The sequence below is a fragment of the Equus asinus genome, chromosome X, assembly GCF_041296235.1.
Source record: "Equus asinus isolate D_3611 breed Donkey chromosome X, EquAss-T2T_v2, whole genome shotgun sequence".
NCBI classification, from domain to species: domain Eukaryota; kingdom Metazoa; phylum Chordata; class Mammalia; order Perissodactyla; family Equidae; genus Equus; species Equus asinus.
The window spans coordinates 29,989,943-30,012,033 of record NC_091820.1 but is presented as its reverse complement, the minus strand read 5'-3'; the positions used below and the strand labels follow the sequence as shown (position 1 = coordinate 30,012,033).

Genomic DNA, 22,091 nt, shown 5'->3' with positions numbered 1-22,091 from the left:
CTCCTTACTATTCATTGTTCATACCAAACATTTCCTGGTCCCACAGCCTCTGTTTCAAATACCCTTCCAAGCTCTTCTCATCTATAAGGTATTCGTTCAGAAATCTCCTGTCCACAGAAGCCTAAGCTGTCCACCTTGTGTGATGTACATCCTTCATAGCTCTCTATTTCTCCTTATTTATTTCCTTCTCGGAACAATCTAAAATGTTGTCGTTTACTTATACATTTCTCTCTTATCTATTACTCTCACTAGACTATATACTCCAATAGTGCAGGGATTTTGTTTCTTTTGTAGATGCTAAATGATTTTTAATAAATGGACGGACATGTTCAAATGAACAATGTTGAATAGTTCCATTCAGCAGACCAATTCTCTGAGTTAGTGGGAAGCCACTGAGTCAACCTGTTTGTCCCAAAGCCGAGGAAGACTACCCAGTTTCAGCGATAACTCAGCGAACCATTTTATGGTCAATACTGTGGATGCCTAACAGTGTTCATATATGATATTTCCTATGCCAAGTTGTCTCTCCCAAACTCTGTGAAATAGAACTTTAGGTTCTCATTCTGTTCATCTCTTGAGCAGGTGAAAAGTTCCAGGAAAAAGTCAAACTAGGATAATCATTATTTCTAAAGACACCCTAAGACAAATTATATCTATCATTTCTCTATTTAAAAAAAAAATGTTTAGACCTGTATTAAGTTAGAATCATCAGACTCATTTATGACAATATTAACTATTGATCTCTTAAGTTTTTGTATTGGACTCGATTTTTATTGAAAGAAAAGGTCAAGACCTTTAGGAATAATATCCACACCCTTTCTTTTGGTAAATTCACCATTTAGGGCTCTGACCATTATTTTTATTATATACAATACTATTCTGTGAAAAGATAGATGTGAAAAATTACCTGTATTTATCATTGTGAAACAATGTTATATTTTCTTTTTAGCAAAACGTGAAAATTTTGTCTTTTTACCTTGCCAACCAAGAAGAGAAGAGTTGAATTCGATGCTTATTTTAATTATCAAGGTAAAGCATGGTTTGGGTATAATTATTTTCTTATTATTCTTTTTCATGTTTAGAGCTATTGGTTTTATTTTGTTTTTTCTTACTTAACTATGTGTCTTGCAGTAAACCACTTCAAATACACATAAATGACAAAAGTAAATAAACATATACATATATGCACAAAACAGAGTTATTAAACTCCATCATAACATCACAGAACACTCACAAAAATTTATGAATCATGCATACAAGTTGTCCTAAATCAGTTTCTCATGTTTTTACCAAGAAGCCCTAAATCACAAAATTTCGAATGAGTATAAATTCACACTGCTTCTGTTCATATTCACCAATGTTAACATTTTCCCCTTCTGGTTGTTGCTAGTACTTCCATATCATTAAAACAATACAATACAAAGCTAAGTGTGAAAAAATGCTAATAAACATAGAAAACTATGAAAATGAAAGAAAAGATAAAAGAGGGTAATGTCAACATTTATAGTGTACTTTCTTCCTGCAGCCTGACTTTATTATTGCTCCCTGAAGATGACTATTGTATCTTTTAGTTATTGGACTACATATTCAAAGCCACTTTAATTACATGCCTGGCTACATCAAATACATAGTTAAACTATAGAAATGATGAAAAGCATAAGTGTTTTTTCATTGCCACGCTGTATTTTGTACTTTGTGTATACTGTGGTTCTGATTGGTATCTTTGCATAAAGACATAAATAAAGGCATGTTTCAGATGTGACATATCACAGTATTTTCAGGTGCTAAATATCAGTTGCCCCAAAAATAAATATAAAGGTACTGGATGAGGTTTCCCAGAGGACAGACATTCAAAGCTCACTATTCTCACAGATTCCAATATGTTCCTCTTAAACCTTACTCGAGGATGTGCAATGTTATGGTCTTGGGTGGTAAAAGGGTAATGATGTAATTGCAAAGCAGAACATAGCTTACACATTTTCATCATTTGAACTGGTTCTGAGAAGTAGTATCAAGAAATATCATGTTGCCAACATATGGCATCAAGTCAGTAATTTTTTTTTAAATTTTACAAAGTAGACTGCTTTCTTTTGTTAGTATTATACCCTAATGACCTTAGGGAGGTCACAATTCATGAGGGATACCTTAGATTTCTACCCATTTAGGTTATTTTTTCTCATCAGAATACTTTTCATAGCTTGATAGCTAGAAATAACCTAGCCCAAAATATTTACCTCAACAGCATCGAAGAGGTAATACAATCCAAATAAAGAAAGATGGAAAGAAAACTCAACGTTATTTAGTCTAAAAGAGTAATAATATTTGGTTTAAAAGAGTAGTAACATTGTTTAAAGAAAAAAGGGGTAAAAGCAGGTTTACCTCAATGGTTTCTTTGGTGCAAATATCACAATGAAGACCAATGTTATCTTTTCAGCACTGATACTATAAGATTTTTTGATCAAATATAAAGCCAAGCAAGATTCCAAGTTAGACTTATCAACTTCAGATTCAAATTGAATTTCATATTCAAATTCACGTCTTCCAGACAATTCTAGGAAAATCAAGATTAAAATATACTTCAATTTAGTTAAATATGTACAGATTGAACATCAGCTATATGCCAACAATAATCATGCACAGGTATTTACAGGGAGTGAGAGGGCATATGTTACTTAGCTTTGTGTTCATAATACCTAGTGCATTACCAGGTATATAATAGCACTCAGTATGTTTTTGTTAAAAGGTAAATAAATAAATGGATGAATATAAAAAAATAAATGCAGAAGACAATTCCTCCCATCCTTAAATCTTTAAAATTCAGATTTATGAAACAAGAATTAGCCAAATGGAAATTAATATTTACTAAAAAATACAAATAATATGACATACTCTAAATAATTAATATATTAAATGCCTATAGACTTGTAATTTATAAAGAAAGATTCGAATTAAGTTTAAATAATGTTAAAACAGCATCCCAATATATTAGGGTAGAATTTTCAAGTTCTGGTATATTTTTATAAAAGAAAGAGTTCTTCATATTTTAGTCGGGGTATTATAGACAATACGTTTAACCATATTTTCTTAACCAGTAGGCTACCAGAGGAAAGTTATATCAGGGTTTTGTTAGGTATATGTGAAATATCTTAAAACCAGGACTGGCATGTAGAAGAGAAACACAAACATCTATTATATTTACTCTTCATGTACATGTAAGGAGCCCAAATCCCAAATCAAGAAGTTTGTTGCACGAAGATCATGGAAGAGAGGTCAGAGAACCATGGCTTGACCTGGTCCTCAGCTGAGCTAATTTCTAAAGTCTGTCTCTAGTGTATAAAGGTAAAAGTGATCCTTGGATTCACAGAACTGATGGCCATCTTTCCCTAAGCAATCCTAACAGAAACCAGACCACCTTTCAGAAGTCACTGATTATAATTTCTGCTATAGAACTCTGAAAAATAGCTTGGCTGTAACAAGCCCAAGTCACATTTAATGATTATTCAGCAAACCTTATTAATGTAAAATAACTGACTGACCCACACCCTTACAAGATCTCTTTTTTTCTTTTTCCACAAGTAAAAATAAATCTCTGACCTCCTGAATTGCTGGTTTTTACCCTATTGACAAAATCGGCAATTGTTGTTCCTATCAATAACCATCCTTTGCTGTAGCAAAATCAATGTGTCTACATATAATGTGTCTTTTTGTTCTGGGAATGGGACATGGAAATGTTCCATAGGAAGTTATAATCCATAGAGAGAAATAGCATTTAAGAATTTTAGAGTGTTTAATGGGAGATGAAATTTCCCTTGCATTCAAATAACATAATATTTTCTAAAGCAAATACTGTATGTAGTTGAGACCTGCAGCTGTTTCTGCTTAATCATTGAAGCCTTTATGGGAATGGCTGTGTCAGAATGAAGATAGGAAACGAGACGCTAAAGTTAAGTTTCAGAAGCATTGGACTCCCTGTGGGGAATCTGTGACTACCGATGTCATAATTCCAACCATAAGAAGATCCATTGGTCCAAAATAGAGATATGATCATCAGCTAGGGGATGGGGGCGGGGGATGAGGCAAATAGCAACCACATGAATCTATTTTTCAAACTACACATACTCCCCTCCCACCCCCATCTATAACTCCAACGGATTGATATGAGCACCGAAGGGAGAGGGACAGAGTCTGGTGGGACAAAATCATGAGAAACTGACATTGCGTATTGTGTCTTAAAGCTATTCTGTTAGAGTTTCTGCATTTTATTTGAAAAGTCATGGTACCAAGTAAGAAACATGCCTTTTGTTATGTTCCTAACTTGAAGACAATCTATACACTACTTTTATGTGGATTAGGATGGTAAGAGCTAAATTAGTGAGGCCAGTGTAAATTAATTATCATCTGATTATTAGATAAAATTAATGTCTCATGACAAACGTAGCTCATGACTTTAAGAGAATAACTGCACTTTTTAAAAAAAAAGTATTTAATAAATGTAGTTTCCCATAATACACATTACAATTTCAAAGTTATTGGGACTACTGTAATAAATTTTTCAATATTAGAGGAAAATTCTGTCCTTTTATAGAAAATCCTTAAAAAGACACTTGAGTTCATGAAATTAATAGAATAAATATACATTTAACTTCAATTGTGTTTTAAAAGGTATGTAAATGTTTACTAATCTCTGTGGGGTTTTTCAGTACTGTACTCATACCCTTAACATATATACAAAATATTTAATCAAACAGGTTTCAGAAAATTGCAGAATATGATATCTATCCATGTATCTATCTATCTAGATATCTATACCTATTTATTAATCTATAGTGTCATAAAATAGTAATGGTAATAATCGTTTGAGTATGGCAGCAAAGTCATTATATTGAACAAAAGGGGTAAGTCTCCCATAAAGATATTATTCATGCATAATTATCATTCAACCTAATGCCTGTATCATAGTGCCAATAAATTATGCAGCGGGAGCTATGTTGGCCAAGGGTTCCTGTTACTTGCGTGAATTTTCTCAGGACAATGACTCAAATTTATTCAATGTGGAAGAATATCAGTGATTTTTAAAAAGAGAACACGACTAAATACAATAAATAATCAAAAAGTATTGAATTATAACAAATCTATTTATAAAATATGCTTTGAAATTATGTATTATTATGCCATATACATTTTCATCTGTAAGAAATATATTTCAGGGGCCGGCCCAGTGGCACAGCGGTTAAGTGCACACGTTCCGCTTCTCGGCGGCCCGGGCTTTGCCAGTTCGAATCCCGGGTGTGGACATGGCACCGCTTGGCATGCCATGCTGTGGTAGGTGTCCCACATATAAAGTAGAGGAAGATGGGCACAGATGTTGGCCCAGGGCCAGCCTTCCTCAGCAAAAAGAGGAGGATTGGCAGCAGTTAGCTCAGGGCTAATCTTCCTCAAAAAAAAAAAAAAAGAAAAGAAAAGACATATATTTCATAGCAAACCAGCAAAAACATCTCAATTATGGAGAAATGAATATCAAAGTATAATGAACATTGTTATTCATGTTATTTCTCTAAATTTCTGCAGTTCCCTCTTCATTGATAATATGCATATACATTTATTTGACAGAACATAATAATAATATAAGGAATGAATGGAGTACTGAAGATAAATCTGAAACAGCATGAAGGCAACATGATATTCAAAGAAAATAGAGAATGCTGGATAAACTACCTAAAGCTATTTTCTTTGAACAGATAATGAAGAATGGGCCATCCGCACACTCTTATTATTTTTATAAAATTGTGAATCTTTTTGAAGGAGTATTTCATTTATGTGTTTTACTTCACTTTCATAAGGTCATTTAATAGACCAAACATTTTGACTAATTTAAAATGACCACATGTTCCTCTGATATGACTGCAAGTACAGTAAACTACGAAATGAAAATTAAAGGAAGAAGGTGGCCACACAGCTGATGCTCTTCTTACTCATTTTATTTTAAACAAGATATCAGAAATAAAAGATAAAAGGACTTCTTGTACCATAAATATTTTATCTGAGCTTTTAGCAATTAGCATCAATTTCAGACTCTAAGATTTAGGTACTATTTTTTTCTCCTTTCTTTTTGATAGAATATTCTTTTATGTATTAATGAGAAAACTCACTGAATGTCATTGAGAGGATTATGTTTCCATCTGAAAACACATTTGTCGGTGACTGAAGATGGGCCCTCTAATATATCACTGTCACAGAATACCCAACTAGAGTTTTAAATGATAATAACGGTAATATCTAACGCTTATGGAACACTCACTGAGAACAAGGCACTTTGAAGAATTCCATGCATTTACACTTAATCTTCAGAAATATCCTATGAAGCAGATACCATTACTATCTCCACATTACAGTTGAAGAAACTGAATTTATAGAGAGGTAAAGTAATTTTCTCAAGGCCCCACAGAGACTGAAAGGAAGAACCCAAGCTGTCTGACTTCAGACTTCACAATCTAGGATCTCAGGCCTGTCATACAGCACAATTCCTGAAAAAACAACATCAGCATCATCACCTGGAAGTGTGCAGAACATAACCTATGACCTGTGCAGTGGAGTGTCATGGCCCTAAGGCAGAGCCCTGAGTCACTCAAACATTTAGATCCTGATCAGAGGAAAAGTAGTCAACAACAGAGTTGGAAAAGGAACAACCAGTGAGATAATAAATGAATAAGACTACTCCTGAAAACCAAGAGAAGAAAGTTCTTCAATTGAGTCAACTGGTAAACGCTGCTGACAGGTTGAGTAAGCTCAGAACACAAATCTGACCATTGGATTAGGCATACTGGATAGGGTTGACAGTTTTGTCAAGGGTAGTCTCATTAGAGTAGTTAAGACAGAAGACTTAATGGAGTGAGTCGAGCAGAGAAAGCAAAATGTAGAGAAGCAGAGGAAAGGGTCAAGGTGTGGAGGCTGGTGTGGAGGCCAATGTGGGGTCATGGGAAGACCAATAACAGGTTTCTCAGGAGCTGTTTGTGATGACAGACCAAACCCAGCATGGGCGTTTACGTACAACATGCAAACAACATACAGCAAGATGACTGGCCTTGAGTGAAATGAGACCAACGTAACACCTAAATCAGCAAATCAGACACAAGAAAGACAACAGATTAATCAAAGAAAAATATCCTCAAGCTACAGAACACCTGGGAAATAAGAGGAAGAGGCATGAATCTGATGTGCAGTGAAATGATAAATCCACTCTCACAGAAAAAGTCCCACAGAGAAAGTCACTGAACTAATCCCCAGAGAGGCACAAAGAATACGTGGACCAGCAGTTATTTAGGAAGAATAAATACCATTATAGGGAAAATCCTGCCCACAGAGAATAATTCATAATCTTATAGAAGTGACATTGCAAAATACAGTCTAAAAATCCAAGTATAATAATATGCCAGTACGGCAATACCAATTGATTTAAATAGTACAGGCGCATAAATCCAACATGTTGGATGGATGTTCTTTGAATTTCTTGACAACAATCCACGTCTTGCTAATTTTGGCATCTCTGGGGTTTAGTATAATATCTGGCAGCAAAGATGCTTGCTAGATTGTTGTTGAATGAAAAAGATATGAAAGTGATCAATCCTGGTTAACTCAATGGTTTGTGTGAGGAGTGCTGGTATTTTCATTTAATGAAGCTTGATAGTTTTATTAGACTCTCCAATAATGGGAGGATGATGGGAAGGGAGTGGTGGGGATTCTTATCTCCTACTTATCATGTTTACATAGAAGGGCCTATTCACTCACAAGAAGAGCAAAGTATAGGAGGAAAAAAATCACAGCCTCAATCTACCTCCTCCATCATGACTTGCCGTCGGAGGAAAAGCAACACATTCGATCAGTGAAGGAATGGAACATGAGCAGATGAGCAGACTCTTCTCTTTCTTTCCCAATATCTTGAATTCAGGACGCACACTTTCTCCCCCCTCTTCACGTGTAGGTTGTTTGCTCTTGCAGAGAGTCTAAAACTGGCTATTTGGGGATGAATACACTCTCAATTTGGGTGGAAGGTATTAATAAGCCCAAATGAGTCCAACCCACCAACTTGGAGGAAATATCTGCAAATCATATATCTAACAAGGGATTAATTTCCCAAATACATAAAGAACTCATACAACTCAACAACAAAAAAATGAACAACCTGATCAAAAAATGGGCAGAGGATATGAACAGATGCTTTTCCAAAGAAGATATACAGATAGCCAACAGGCACATGAAAAGATATTCAACATCACTATCAGGGAAATGCAAGTCAAAACTACAATGCTATCACCTCATGCCCATCAAAATGGCTATTATTAACAAGACAAGATATAACAAGGGTTGGAGAGGATGTGGAGTAAAGGGAATCCTTATACAGTACTGGTCGGAATGCAAATTGGTGCAGCCACTATGGAAAACAGTATGGAGATTCCTCAAAGAATTAAAAATAGAAATACCATATGATCCAGCTATTCCACTTCTGAGTATTTATCCAAAGAACACGAAATCAATAATTCAAAAAGATTTATGCACCCCTATGTTCATGACTGCATTATTCACAATAGCAACACATGGAAGCAACCCAAGTGCCCTTCAGTGGATGAATGGATAAAGAAGACGTGGTATATTTATACAATGGAATACTACTCAGCCACAAAAAAGACAAAATTGTGCCATTTGCGACAACATGGATGGACTTTGAGGGTATTATGCTAAGAGAAATAATCAGACAGAAAGACAAATACCATATTATTTCACTCATATGTGGAAAATAAACACATAAAGAGAACAGATTAGTGGTTACCAGAAGGGAAGGGCACGGGGGAGGATGAAAGGGGTAAAGGGGCACATATGTATAGTGACAGATAAAAACTAGACTATTGGTGGTGGACACAATGCAATCTATACAGAAAATGAAATATAATGATGTACGCTTGAAATTTACACAATGTTATAGGCCAATATGACTTCAATAAAATAATTTTTAAAAAATCCAAAACTATTTTACTATCTCTCGTATACTCTCTCTATATTCTTGTATACTCTTCGTCTCTCTCTTCAGTTATATCTCATTTATATTCTTTTATCACTGAAATAATTAGATCAGACACAGAGATGATAGTCCTGAGATCAAAGTAAAAACTATAGCTATGAATGAGAAAACCAGGGAAGATATTTTGTTTCTGTAAGGAATTTCATACTTAATTTTGTGGTCAATTTGTTTTTTAAGTAATACATAAATATAGATTTTTCCTCCTTGATTTTAATGAAATACTGCTATAGGAATGTCCCTTTCACTGTGATATAGGAGCATTCTACTTTAGTTCATCTGGAAGAAAGTTGAAAAAGAAAGTTTGCATCACTGGGATTTGATTTTGCCAGACCACCATATTAACTTTTTGAAAAGTCTTGTTTAAGACTCTAAATGTCAGAGGAATTACTATACAAAATTTATTTGGGTATTACATCTAACTTATGTTAATTTTTCTATTTCTTTAAATAAGAAATATTTCATTCAAGGTTGTGCTTCTAAATTTAAAGCTGCAAGACATGGTTTCAACCAAATGTCTTAAGTCAGAAAGAGAGAGCAAAGAAGAAATTAAAGTTGAAAGAAGCAGAAATTACAGTTACTACAGCTTTTCCTCTTCTCACTAATGACAGAATCACAATCTATTCTTATAAATCCACTAATAATACATTTTGGGGATAACTACCATATGAACAGAACAAACAGAACTGAATGCTCGTTGAGCACTACTTTATTGTAAAGGAAAAATAAACGGGCATGGATTTTCATGAAACCGAGTAATCAGCAACCTGCAGTTTAAGGAAATTGAGTTTTTATTTATTATCATTTTTTTATATCCACGATTGTGGTTCTCTTACCATTGACATCTTCATAAGAATCATATGAGGTTCTTTTTGGAATCACTACAAAATCCATCGGTTCTAAGATAGGATTTTCTCCCCCAAAATCACCAGTCATTGTGACTTCCACATCCTCTTCTACCCGCTTCCGGGCTTGACATGTTATGACAACTACGGGAGAGAAATATTTCCAGTTAATTTAACTGCTAGGTATTATGATCATTCTTGAGATGGAAGAAAAGGAATTATGTCATGAAAAATAAAAGTTCCTTTGGCATCCTTTGACTTGTCACTGCATCTGGCATTAGTGCACAAACATACACTTACACACATATGCTCATGCAATATCTACATACATTGACATTTTGGAAGCAAATATGAATATTAAATAATATGTAAAAATAGCATTACTAGAGATAAATCTGGATGCTAAACACTAGATTATAGAAGATTATATTAGGATGTAGAAATTTGATTTAGGAACTAACCTAGTTATATCAATAATTCAACTGGTAGTTATGAACAAGTGAATTTTTCAGCTATCTGTATGTTCATTGTGGTAAATACCAAACTCTACTTACATAATAACATTATAGCAAATACCTTCAAATAATTTTAAAAATAAGTTCTGTAACATTTATTTTGTAATAACACTTTAAAAATATTTCCTATCAGATTATTTACTTACATGCACCTTAAAATTCATATTTAAATTAAGCAAAATATTTTGATTTTCATTTGTGAATTGCTTTTAAATTTACAAAATAGACTATTTAGCAGTTAAAAATAAAATTATAATGAATTATTTAAAATAATATTAAAATGTGATTACATATTAATTTAATGTATAGCATTAAAACTTTATATATTTATATATAAATTAAATTCCAATATTTTCTTATATAAGAAGTTGTCAATGATCTTGTGAGAAACCAAAATATTGTTTCTATATGCAACTACTAATTATATAAAGGAGTATTAATGGATTCCTTTGGCATTAGCTCTATAATATTGTGGGGCCATGTATACTAGAGTCCACATAAATAAGAATATTATCCCTCTAAATTATATTAAATGTTGTATTTTTATTAATTCAGATGCACATAGGACATGAATATAAGGGATAAAAAGGGAATCATAATACTAAAAAAGCTACTGAAATGTATTATGCTATGCTTTTGTGGCATCCACCATAATATATTCACCTAAACTGCAAAATGAATAATGTACTCAGATTTATGTGTTTTCACAATACATACCACATTTATAGTATAAAAATATTTAAAATAAATTTATTTTTACTTCTAAAATTTATAGGTTGACATTGAACATTTTGGACTTAGAATAAGCATGTGAAATGTACATTAAGGGTACAAAGTTAGATGTAAATTAAGAGGGTTGAAATGGCTTAGGAAAATGTACAAGCTTTTCTGGTTATAATTAGTTTCACTCTTAAAGCAGTAAATTGGAAATTAGTGAGATCAAAGTTACAATTAGTATCATGTCACTGGTCTTGTCCTATAAGTCCTTAGGAAATTAGTGCCCTGGCAATGTGAGGATCACTAAATCACAATGGATTCACACTCCTTTGTCTTTACACTGTGACAGGTAGGGGAGTCCTTTTCCAATTATCTGCCTCAGTGGACAGGAGAAGATAAGAATGCACAGAGAGAAAAGGTGGCTCACAGAACAACAGTACCCTGGGTTTGAGAATAACCTGGGTGATAGACACATAAAAAAGAAAAGAAACAATAAACATTGATAGCGATATAGTTGAGCAGGGAAAGCAATAGATTATTTCTGATGTGTTCTTCAAAATGAAGAATGGACTATACAGAAAGTAAATAATATGTATTTATAAAATTATACCCATTTGTTTCTCAAGGGCATTTGTAGATAAAAATAATTACTAGAATAGGTTTTAGACTTTTGGTAAAATGATTTAATAGCTAGTACCCAACATGTTTCACAGCACTGATGTCACTACTAGGCTGTGCTAATACATAAGCTATTTACACAACTCACATTTAATTTAAAAATTGAAGAATTACCACGAGAAGTAACTTGACGGAAAATGTCTTTACATTTCTGGAGCATGTTTAACTTTCTTTGAAGAAAACTGTGCAAGAAATTTATGTTTTTACGTTCTCACAGGCTTTGTTTTAGACTGAAAAAAATCTACTTTAAATCTTTAATCTGAGAAAAACAAAACTGTCTGCAGCAGACATGAGCAACACTGCTGTTAAATTCCAACAGAGTAATGTCTCGGCTTTATCACATCCTTTGATCAGATAACTGTATTATAAATTTTAAACCGTTCGGCTCTACAGAAAATATACAAAAAACTAATTTCTAGAAGGAAATAAAAGAAACATCTTGACATGTTCGTGAAACATTCTGAAGATAATTTAGTATATTTGAAATACTTGTATGTATTAATAATTTTTTAACTCAAGTAAAAATACTTGAAATAAAACAGATGACATTTATTGTCAAAGGTATTGCTAGGTATGTGGATTTTTACTCCAGTTAAAATTAAACTGCATAAGGAATATGTAATCTTAGCCTTTCTTGATACCCAGTGTATCTGGGGAAATGCTGTCATTCACAAGCAAAACTTACTCTTTTCTCTTCTTTCTAATTGCAGTGATGTAATAATTTATGTCAGTGGAAGATGAACTATTTTGCACTTGCAAAGATTGGTATTGGAGGGAAAAGGAAAATTCAAAATTGCAAGACTTGTTTTAGCTCATCTGTGTTGCCCAAGGGGGAGATCCAAAATAGATACCCCTTTGCTGTGCAGAGCAATTCAGTGCATCTCAGTTATGAGGAACTATGCCTAGAGCCTGCTAACAGGTTGGGATACTAAATCTCGCTGTATGGTTATCTAAGAGGAATTGCATTTCTTAGGCTGATCCTGAGAAGAAAATGGAAAAAAATAAAGGAATGTGGAAGAAATGAGAAGAGTATTGAGGAAAGAGAACACACAGAAACTTGTGAGAATCCTGGAGTATGTGGAGAAAAGAAGGGGCTCATTGAGAAAAAGAAAGGCATTTTAAGAGTAGAGAGTTTATGTTGTGTGTTTAGTGGCAAAGCAAACCTCCTTGAAAACTTGAGTACATTTTTTGTCCTCTGCCTGGTTTTTGGAGAACATCATAAAAGTTTGTGTCTGGGACAACTAAGAAGAGAGGGATCAGCGTCTCCATAGGATAGTTCTTGGATAAGACTTGGAGTTACACAGAAGCTGGAATACGATGATTAAATGTGACCTGAGAACCAAAGTAGCTGGGATCTTACAGATCTAATGCAGGGCTCTGTACGCCTCACAGAATTTGGGATAAAGGGGCCTGAAGTTAACGTTATTTCAATCTTTCCTGATTTCTAGGTTTCACCAACAGGAAGGGCAACAGGAAATGGTGTGGTTTTGTGGAAAGATCTTTAGACTTATTGTTAGAAGACCAGATTCAGTCCTAGCACTCCCCTCAATAGGGCTGGTCCCTCCACAACTTACTTTCTCAGGACTGTGATTTTCCTACTTACACAAAGAAGAAATGGGAATTGAGGGCCCTAAGGTCCCTTAGCATCCTGATGTTCTCTGACTCTAAGATATACCTACCTGGAGGAGGTTTAGGATGTGGTGCCTGTGGGAGTCCAAGAATAGGGTACACCCAGTGTATCGCTTGCATTTCTCTGCTGTCTATTCCCATATATCTAATTAGAAATTAAATTATTAAGAGTGAACAAAAAACATAAACACCTTCAATATTAGCATAAATGAGCATATTCTTTATTAACCTAATAGTATTTTAGCAAAGCTTGTGAATTTAACTTTGGCAAGGAGAAACTAAGTATGAAACACAAAACATTTTCTGCAAACGTTGATTTCACAAACACTTCAAAGCAAACCCTGGGAAATTATCACAAAGAAAAACGTAACGTAACCATCATGAAATGTAAATTTTAAAATTAAAGAACTTTTTCCCCTACACTTAAAGGTTGGTATTGCTATTTATTGATGTGACTCTACTACGATTAATCAGAGGTAATACAGTTCCCATGGGTTATAGAGTAAATTGGACAGGCAAAGCACAAAACACAGAAAACGCCATGAAGTACAAGACTTCAGAAATTGATGGGGAATCTACTTTTAGGGGATACTAGTTAAAAGAAAGAGGGCATTTGTCAAAATATTCTAAGTCTATCATACACCATCAGGAGGACAGCAATACTAGAAAATGGTTCTGATCATTGTTGAAAGCGGGCTTTTCTTGTTAAAGATGAAACATAAATCGTGGCAGGTAGGACCAGCACTGTGGGCACGTGACCCGTGCAACAGCCCAAGAATCCCACACTTGGAATTGCTCCATGCTTGTTTAATGCACTACAGTAACTGTCTTGAAATTCTTAATAACTTTTAAACTTTTTCATTTTACACTCGGACCCACAAATCACTTAGGCAGTCTTGACTGCAGGAGTGTGAAAACATGGCAGAGTGGACATGAATGGGCCCAGAGGAAAGAATATTTTAAAATGTGAAGAAATAATGCATATGAAGGACAAAGTAAGAATTTCTTTTTAATTAAGATTTCTAGGCCATTACTAATTAAATTATAAAAGCACATAAAACATTTAAATTTTCCATAATTTTATTGGAGCTTAAATTTCAGCTCAGCAAAGAGGTACTTGCATTCTGGCAATGACACAGTATCCCCTAGTCACAGCAGTGTTTTCTCAGGATGTCATATCCTCCAGGCACAGTGCCATCACTTGGTGAATGCCAGCATTACAAGTCCTATTCTTCGCCCAGACAAGCTGTTTCAGGTTGCTTTCCAGATATAGATTATTTACTGTCTTAGAAGTAACTATTTTCCCAGTCAAAAAGGAGTCCCTTTGCATGTCTCTGACTCTGATTCATTGATATGATACTTAACATTGACTTGTTCATCACCATGAACTTCAAATCAGCAATGATATATACTATACCCATATAACAAATATATTTTCCTCCTCTGAATATATACATTTCAACACTTCAGAGAATATAAAATCATGAACTTGACATTGCATAACATGTAAAAGAAACGCATCACATTGTCACATTAGTGCCAGTCAAAATGAAATCATTGTCCTTCAATGTCCTTATCTGAATGTTACCTTTTCATCTCTGTGTGCAATTCATCAAAATTGTCAATAAGCCAACTTCTTCTATTTGCCCTTATCATTCGAACAATGACCATTGTCTTGTGTAATTTCATAACTTTGGGGATAAATAACACCGGGATATCTATATTCCCTTTAGGAGGCAATGCAATTCCTGTAAAACACACAAAAATAATACTTAATGTGGTAAACATTTTTGGAGTGCAATTTTAGTCGCAGAAAGTAATCTCCTAATTCCTTTACTGATTATCAATTCTTCAAAATCACCTGTGAACAAAAAATACATTATGCTACATTATAAATGGACTTCACTGGCTTCACTAATTTTCCTCAACTGTCATCAACCCAACTAAAAAACATTTTATCCTGAGGCAAGAAGGCTCCCTTGAAGAGGCTGGAAGGGCTGAAGAAACGTTGAAAGTGATGGCTTGGGTTTCCCAGTGTGATAAAAGAACCATAAGACCCACGAGTCTTTTCAAGTCTTATCACATTTTTCAAAAGAGAAAGTATAGCAATTTTTTGAGCCTTTACTTTCTTGTGTATTTTTTTTCCTAGACTATAACAGCTCTAGGTTTCTGCTTGGAGCCCCAAAATTGTTACCAGTAAACTGTTCATTTATTTAACTGATCCATGAGGGAAGCCAAAGCTTATCTGTGAAAGAAAGGGGCATCCACTCCAGGTTGTAAAAACCAGAGGGCAGAAAAACTAACAGCATTTTCTTGTATTCTGACGGATTCAAATTTTTCAACCTTTACTTTACATAAGAACCCCCTGCAAAACTTGTTCAACATGAATCTTGCTGAGCCCCAAGTTGAGAGATTCTGATTTATTCAGCCTGGGCTACTGCCCAGGAAGCTGCACGCTTAAGTAGCACCTCATGGGATCCAGAAGCAGACAGTCATGAGACGATAATTTGAAAAAAAAAAACATAACTCTACCTGTTGGACAAGTATTAAGAGGTTGGAAGAGTGGTGAGCTTCTGGCCATTTGTCACAGTGAGGATTTCCAAGTGATGGGGGTCTTTATTGTGAAGAGAAACACTACTTCTTTATACGAAAATGAGAGATTATTGACTATAGTCTGTCTTTTTAAATTCTTTGTTGTAAGAGAGATGAGATTCAAAGCCATTTTGTCTCAGATGAGAATACTGTACTAAGCTATTAAGAACATCAAGAAAGGAAGTGGAAAATGGCCCCTACGCAAAACATCTCAACTCAAAATTCTTTCAAATTTTCAGTTTTATTCCCTTAGGAAATGAAAACGTTCTAGGGTTTAATATCATGGTTAATAACAATTAATAATTAATATGATTACTAGTTAATATTTATTGAGTAGTGACTATATGCTAGGCTCTGTGCTAAATACTTTTCACACAATGTCTCATTTCATTCTCAGAAAATCACCATAAATTAAGTGCTATTATGTTTCTCAATTTAGAGATGGGGAAATTGAGACAATTTGGTTAAATAACTTGCCCAAAGTCCCAATGAAAGATTATATTGTTGACTAAGATATCTAAACAATGCATGTTATCTTCAACTTTCTCTTTATGAGCTCTATATTTTTAATGTATCATTGCATTCAAATGAAGAAAACAGTAAGAGCTGGTATAAGAGGATAAAGAGCTGGAGCATGATAAAAAATAGCAGAGCTGAGTCAAATAGACCATACATGCATCCCCAAGGAAATCCAGTTTAGAAATGATCATTCATCCTTACAAAATTATATTATCACTAAGAATAGGTTATGTTATGACTAAAAACAAACCTACACATTTAGATGGTGTAAGGAGTCAAGACAGAGATACAAAAGGGTAATTCATTGCTTACACCATACTTTCTTATAATGTTTGAATTGAAAGTATGGAAAGATAATGCCATGATAAATAAGCCCATTTAACCAAAAATTTAGTAACCAGTTTGTGGCTCTAACTTTTTACCGGTCTACAAGTAGAACTGTAGCTCCCTGCTGACTTCACTGTAAGTTTCTTTAACTATCATTATACACTTAAACAGTAAGAATCGCTGTGATGTTATATCACTTCCAAGATATCACTAAAATTTAACATTGAAAAGAATTTGGGGAATTTATCAAATTCATTTTGTGTCTCACAAATGAGTTTTATTTCCTGTGGTTTTCCCATGGTCCTTTGCAACACTTTGAGTAGAGACAGGAAAGCTGTCCTCACTTCTATCTTACAATCTACCCACGTTTTCTTCTAATACCTATATGCTTTCATTTTTATAGATAAATATTCAGTCCATTTGTAATTTACCCATGTGTATGGAATGAAGAATGTATCCTATGTTATTGATTTTCTGTATGAAACCAGTTATCCAAAATCCCCTTATTTCAAAGATTACTGATTTGAAATGCTGCCTTCATGGCATTTCCGTGTGTATTTTGGTCTTTTTCTGGATTCCCCAGATTTCTTTAGTCTTTCTTTCTCTTCATGTGTAAGTACCACCTTGTTTTAATTACAGATGCTTTATTTTCTAGTAGGACTAACTGCCTCCTCCTCCAGCTTATTCTTTAAAAGAATTTTTCTTGGAATGAACAGTTAGCTCCAGGAAATGGATGGGGTGGGGCAAATAGTGCTTTTAATGGGAGCACCCTACATTTATACACGAATTTAGAAATAATTGATACTTTGTCCATTCACAACCCATCCAAGAGCAAGAGCATAGCCTTTATTTTACTTTTCTCATTTGAGCATTATATAAGGTGCTTCTAGGTTCTTGGAGTAGGTTTTTCAACCGGTCTCAGTTTTCAGTGTTATTAGAGGCTTATTTCAGCATCTTCATATGTGTTAAGCAGGAAGCTGGGCAGAAACCACATCAGTTGTCTGTACCTTCCAACTGCGAAATCTAGATAGTATGATGATTACTATATTTATTAGCTTAAACAATATAATAAAACATATTCTAAACTCAAAACATTTTCTGCACCCATCTCTTTCTGTTTTACTCTATTCTCATATAGTAACAACAAAAACTACAGATATATTTACTTTTTCTATTATAGTTATCATTCTTGAGGTTCAAAACCCTAATAAACATCTGGGGGAAAATGTGCACCTTTCATTTTACATAATTTGTGTATTTATATATTTTACGAGAGGTATACATTATTTATAGAATTTTCAAAACCCTACTAATACTTCACGTTTAGTATCTGAGAAATATTTAAAAGAGTGACATTCATTGTATTATTATGGTTTTGCTTTTGAAATCTGCTATGGCCCAGTTGTCCTTAGCATTCAAATTTTAGTCAGTGTATTTTAAAACTGCTATTTTAATTACTGGTTTGATTAAAGGTGTTAGAAATGTTTATGTACTATTCTCCTATTTGAAATATAGAAATTGTACAATGCTTTAATGGCTATGAGGTTTACTGCCTTCCTAGAAGAAAATCTTATTAAGAGAGTAAAAAAGGCATAATCCTCATTTTAGTGATGAAAATAGTTCATTCTGGGAGATTCATTTTTAATCACTTTAGTGGTATTACGTTACTGCTCCCCATAGCATAATTTCTAATATTTAGCATGGCATTAGAAATGGCCCATGTCAGGTAATCAAAGAGATACTAAGAAACATACTAGCACCTAAGTCATGCTATTAACTTTGCTATAGCAGTTTATTATAATAAGAATACCAGCTTTTATTTTTAAAACATCATCACCGAGAACATGACTTTTCGTTAACCATTTTCAAACATGAATTCTATGCACTTGCCAATTGAATATATTTTTAATAACTGATTTTTTGGGAAAAATAATCTTTAAATTATGACTAAAAATGGAACAGAATCCTTAACGTGGTGGTTTGGAGAAGAGTCCTTTCATTGGTTCTTCTCAGATATTATAGGCTGAATTTTGTCCCTCACCCCTATTTATATGCTCACATCCCAAGCCCCAGTATCTCAGAATGTGACTGTATTTGGAGATAGGGCCTTTAAAGAGGTAGTTAAGTTAAAATAAGACTGTTAGGGTTGGCCCTAATCCAATCTCTCTGGTGTCCTTATTATAAGATGAAATTTGGACACACAGACACACGCTAGGGACACACACACACAAAAGAAAGACCCTGTAAGGATACAGTGAAAAGGCAGCAATCTACAAGTCAAGGACAGACACCTCAAAAGAAATCAAACTTCCTGGCTCCTTGATCTTGGACTTCTAGCCTCCAGAACTGTGAAAAAATAAATTTATTTTGTTTAAGCCACCCAGTCTGGTATCTTGTTATGGCAGCCCTAGCAGACTAATACATGAAATTGTCTTTTCTTTTATGTTCTCTCAGAGTCTGAGGCACAGGATGCCACTGAAGTCGCTTACAGAAATTGTAACTCCAGGCTCTCAAAACACAGGGCAGATAGAGAAACTTGACCCTGATTGTCACTTGGTGGTGGCGGCTACGATAATGGAAAATCTAGGTACCAAGCATTCTTCCTTTCCTACCTGTGCCTCGTCAACTGAATGGGGGCATCTATTGAACAGCAAGAAGGGCATTTAAGGGATTGAATTTTCTTCCTGAAGGATTAGAGACTGTTGCTGCTTTATCCTGCCCCTCTTTTATAGAGCTACCTAATATTTGAGATTTAATAAAGAAGTTGTCGGAAGAAGACAGCATCAAAGGGACTAGTGTCGAAAAAGCCAGCACTAAGCGGAAGGTCACATTTACTCATAGAGGCAATTGGGGAAAAGACACAAGTCCATGCTTAGAAAAAAATGTTCAGTTTGAGACATAATTTTTTTAAGTAGGTTTTGGGGTTCTTCAACACAAATATGATTGCTAAGGTAAATTTTACACCATGAATTAAGCGCCTGTAAAAGTTCAAGTTTTATGTTTGCTTTTTTATCTTTTTTTTTTTATAGAGACTGAAGGGTTTGTTTGTTTGTTTGTTTTGTTTTTTTCTGGGAAAGATTTGCCCTGAGCTAACATCTGTTGCCAATCTTCCTCTCTTTTTTTCTTTTTCTGCCCCAAAGCCCCAGTACATAGTTGTATATTCTAGTTGTAAGTCCTTCTAGTTCTTCTGTGTGAGCTGCCACCACAGCATGGCTACTGATATGTGGTGTCATGTCAGTCACTGACGAGTGATGTGGTTCCATGCCTGGGAACTGAACCCAGGCTGCTGAAGTGGAGCATGCCAAACTTTAACCAGTAGGCCATCAGGGCTGGCTCTATGTTTGCTGTTCTAAAAAAAGCTAAGAATACACTAGCAAAAATAAAAACAAAATTATACTTAAGAAATATACTTAAGACATAATTAAGATATACTTAAGTATACTGAAGATATAATATACTTAGGAAAATATTGATTTTAATGTAAACATTTCATTGCTACCTCAAAATGAGTGAAAGAACCACTATCAGAGCCTCCTGACCAGAGACACAGTGAAGGAGAGCATTTCCTGTCATTGAAGGCCATCAAGCACATGCCGCATAGCCAATGACAGCCAGAAGAGAGAAGGGTTTTGAGCTTTCCATGAGGGTTTGGAATAAAATATCTTAATGCTCCTTCTAGCCCTAATGTTCTATGATGACATTTTTCCTTATAAATAGAAAAGATAACTAGGATTAAAAAAGTTAATGTCAGGGAATTGAATATTTTCTTGGAAAGCAGATAATTTTAATTTCAATTAAAATTACCCACAGAGAATTTTAAGATAAAATAATGTCTACTACTACGACTAATATTTAAATTTTGAAGTGAGCCTTTCCTCATATGAAAAAAGAAGCTAATATAATATATATAGCAAGGTTTTGCTATGGCAAAGGTACTACTCCCATTCCATCCAGATCATCCCATTTTGTACAGTATACACTGATTCTACACCATCTTGTTCTTTCATTTATTTATTCAGAAAATACTATGTGCCATGCATTGTAATAAGTACTAGAGATAAAATAGTGAAGAAAATAAATCCCCTGCTTTCCTGGATCGCATACTCCAGAATGTGTTGGGGGCGGGGGGAAATAGAAGGCAAACAACAAATAAAATGTATTACATGTACATATGGTGTTGTTAAGTAAAACAATAAAGGGTTAGAGAGTGATGTAGATATTAATGTGAGGTAGTCCAGGAAGACCTCTCTGATAAGGTGTCACTTGAGCAGAGCACGTAAAGAAGTTGGAGAAGCCTCATAGACATTGGTGGGGGGGGGATATTGAGATACCAAGTAGATATATGAGTCTGAATGCAAGCAGAGATCAAGGCTGGGGCTATCAATTTAGAAGTTGTTGGAATCTCATGTTCGATTAAATGAGATCTCATCAGGAATGAGTGTGGATAGAAATGAGAGGAGGAAAGAAGACTGAGTCTAGCACCTCTGGGAAGTCAGGGGGATAGGAACAGGAGAGAAACATGCAAAAGAGAAGGAGGAGGGCTTCCGAGAGAGATAGGAGGAGAATCAAGCAAGAATTCAGTCATGGAGGCCAATTGTTTCCAAAACAGTGAGAGATCAGCTATGTCAAGTAGAGCTCGTGGGGTGAGCAAGATGAGGACTGCATATAGATGATTAGATCTGGCAATGTTATATTACTGATGACCTTAAAAAGAGTAGTATCTTATTACAATGCATGGCACATAGTATTTTCTGAATAAATAAATGAAAGAACAAGATGGTGTAGAATCAGTGTAGATCGATGGGGAATAAAGCCCGATTAGCTTGGGTTCAAAAGATAATGGTATAAGAAGTAAGGACAGTAAGTATAGACAACCTTTCAGGTTATTTTGCTATAAAGAGGGATCAGAGAAATGGGATGGTAGCTGGCAGGGATAAAGGATCAAGAGAGGCATGTCTTTTAACATCAAGAACTACTATAGCATGTGCATGTTGATGCGAATAATCCCATAAGAATTATTATAGAGAAGACAGAGGGAAGAACTGCAGAGTCCCACATAGTTGAGTAGGTGTGAGATTCAGTGAACAAGCAAAGGTCTGGCCATAAGAGCACAGAGAGCTTTTCTGATGATTACATCAGAAACGGCAGGGGGTACAAGGCACATGGATGAAAACAAAATTAGGCTGGTTGATGTAATGG

At 34.6% G+C, this 22,091-nt stretch overlaps 1 protein-coding gene across 1 annotated transcript in view; it reads right to left on the bottom strand.

Annotated features, from left to right (window-relative positions):
- CFAP47 (cilia and flagella associated protein 47) overlaps positions 1-22,091 on the bottom strand; it is a 423,199-nt gene that overhangs the window by 29,852 nt on the left and 371,256 nt on the right. Inside the window, exons 58-61 of the mRNA XM_070502678.1 lie at positions 15,043-15,202; positions 13,505-13,599; positions 9,907-10,059; positions 2,380-2,551 (exon numbers count right to left, since the gene is read on the bottom strand). Coding sequence (XP_070358779.1) covers positions 2,380-2,551; positions 9,907-10,059; positions 13,505-13,599; positions 15,043-15,202 — 580 coding nt within the window. The remainder of the gene's footprint in view (positions 1-2,379; positions 2,552-9,906; positions 10,060-13,504; positions 13,600-15,042; positions 15,203-22,091) is intronic.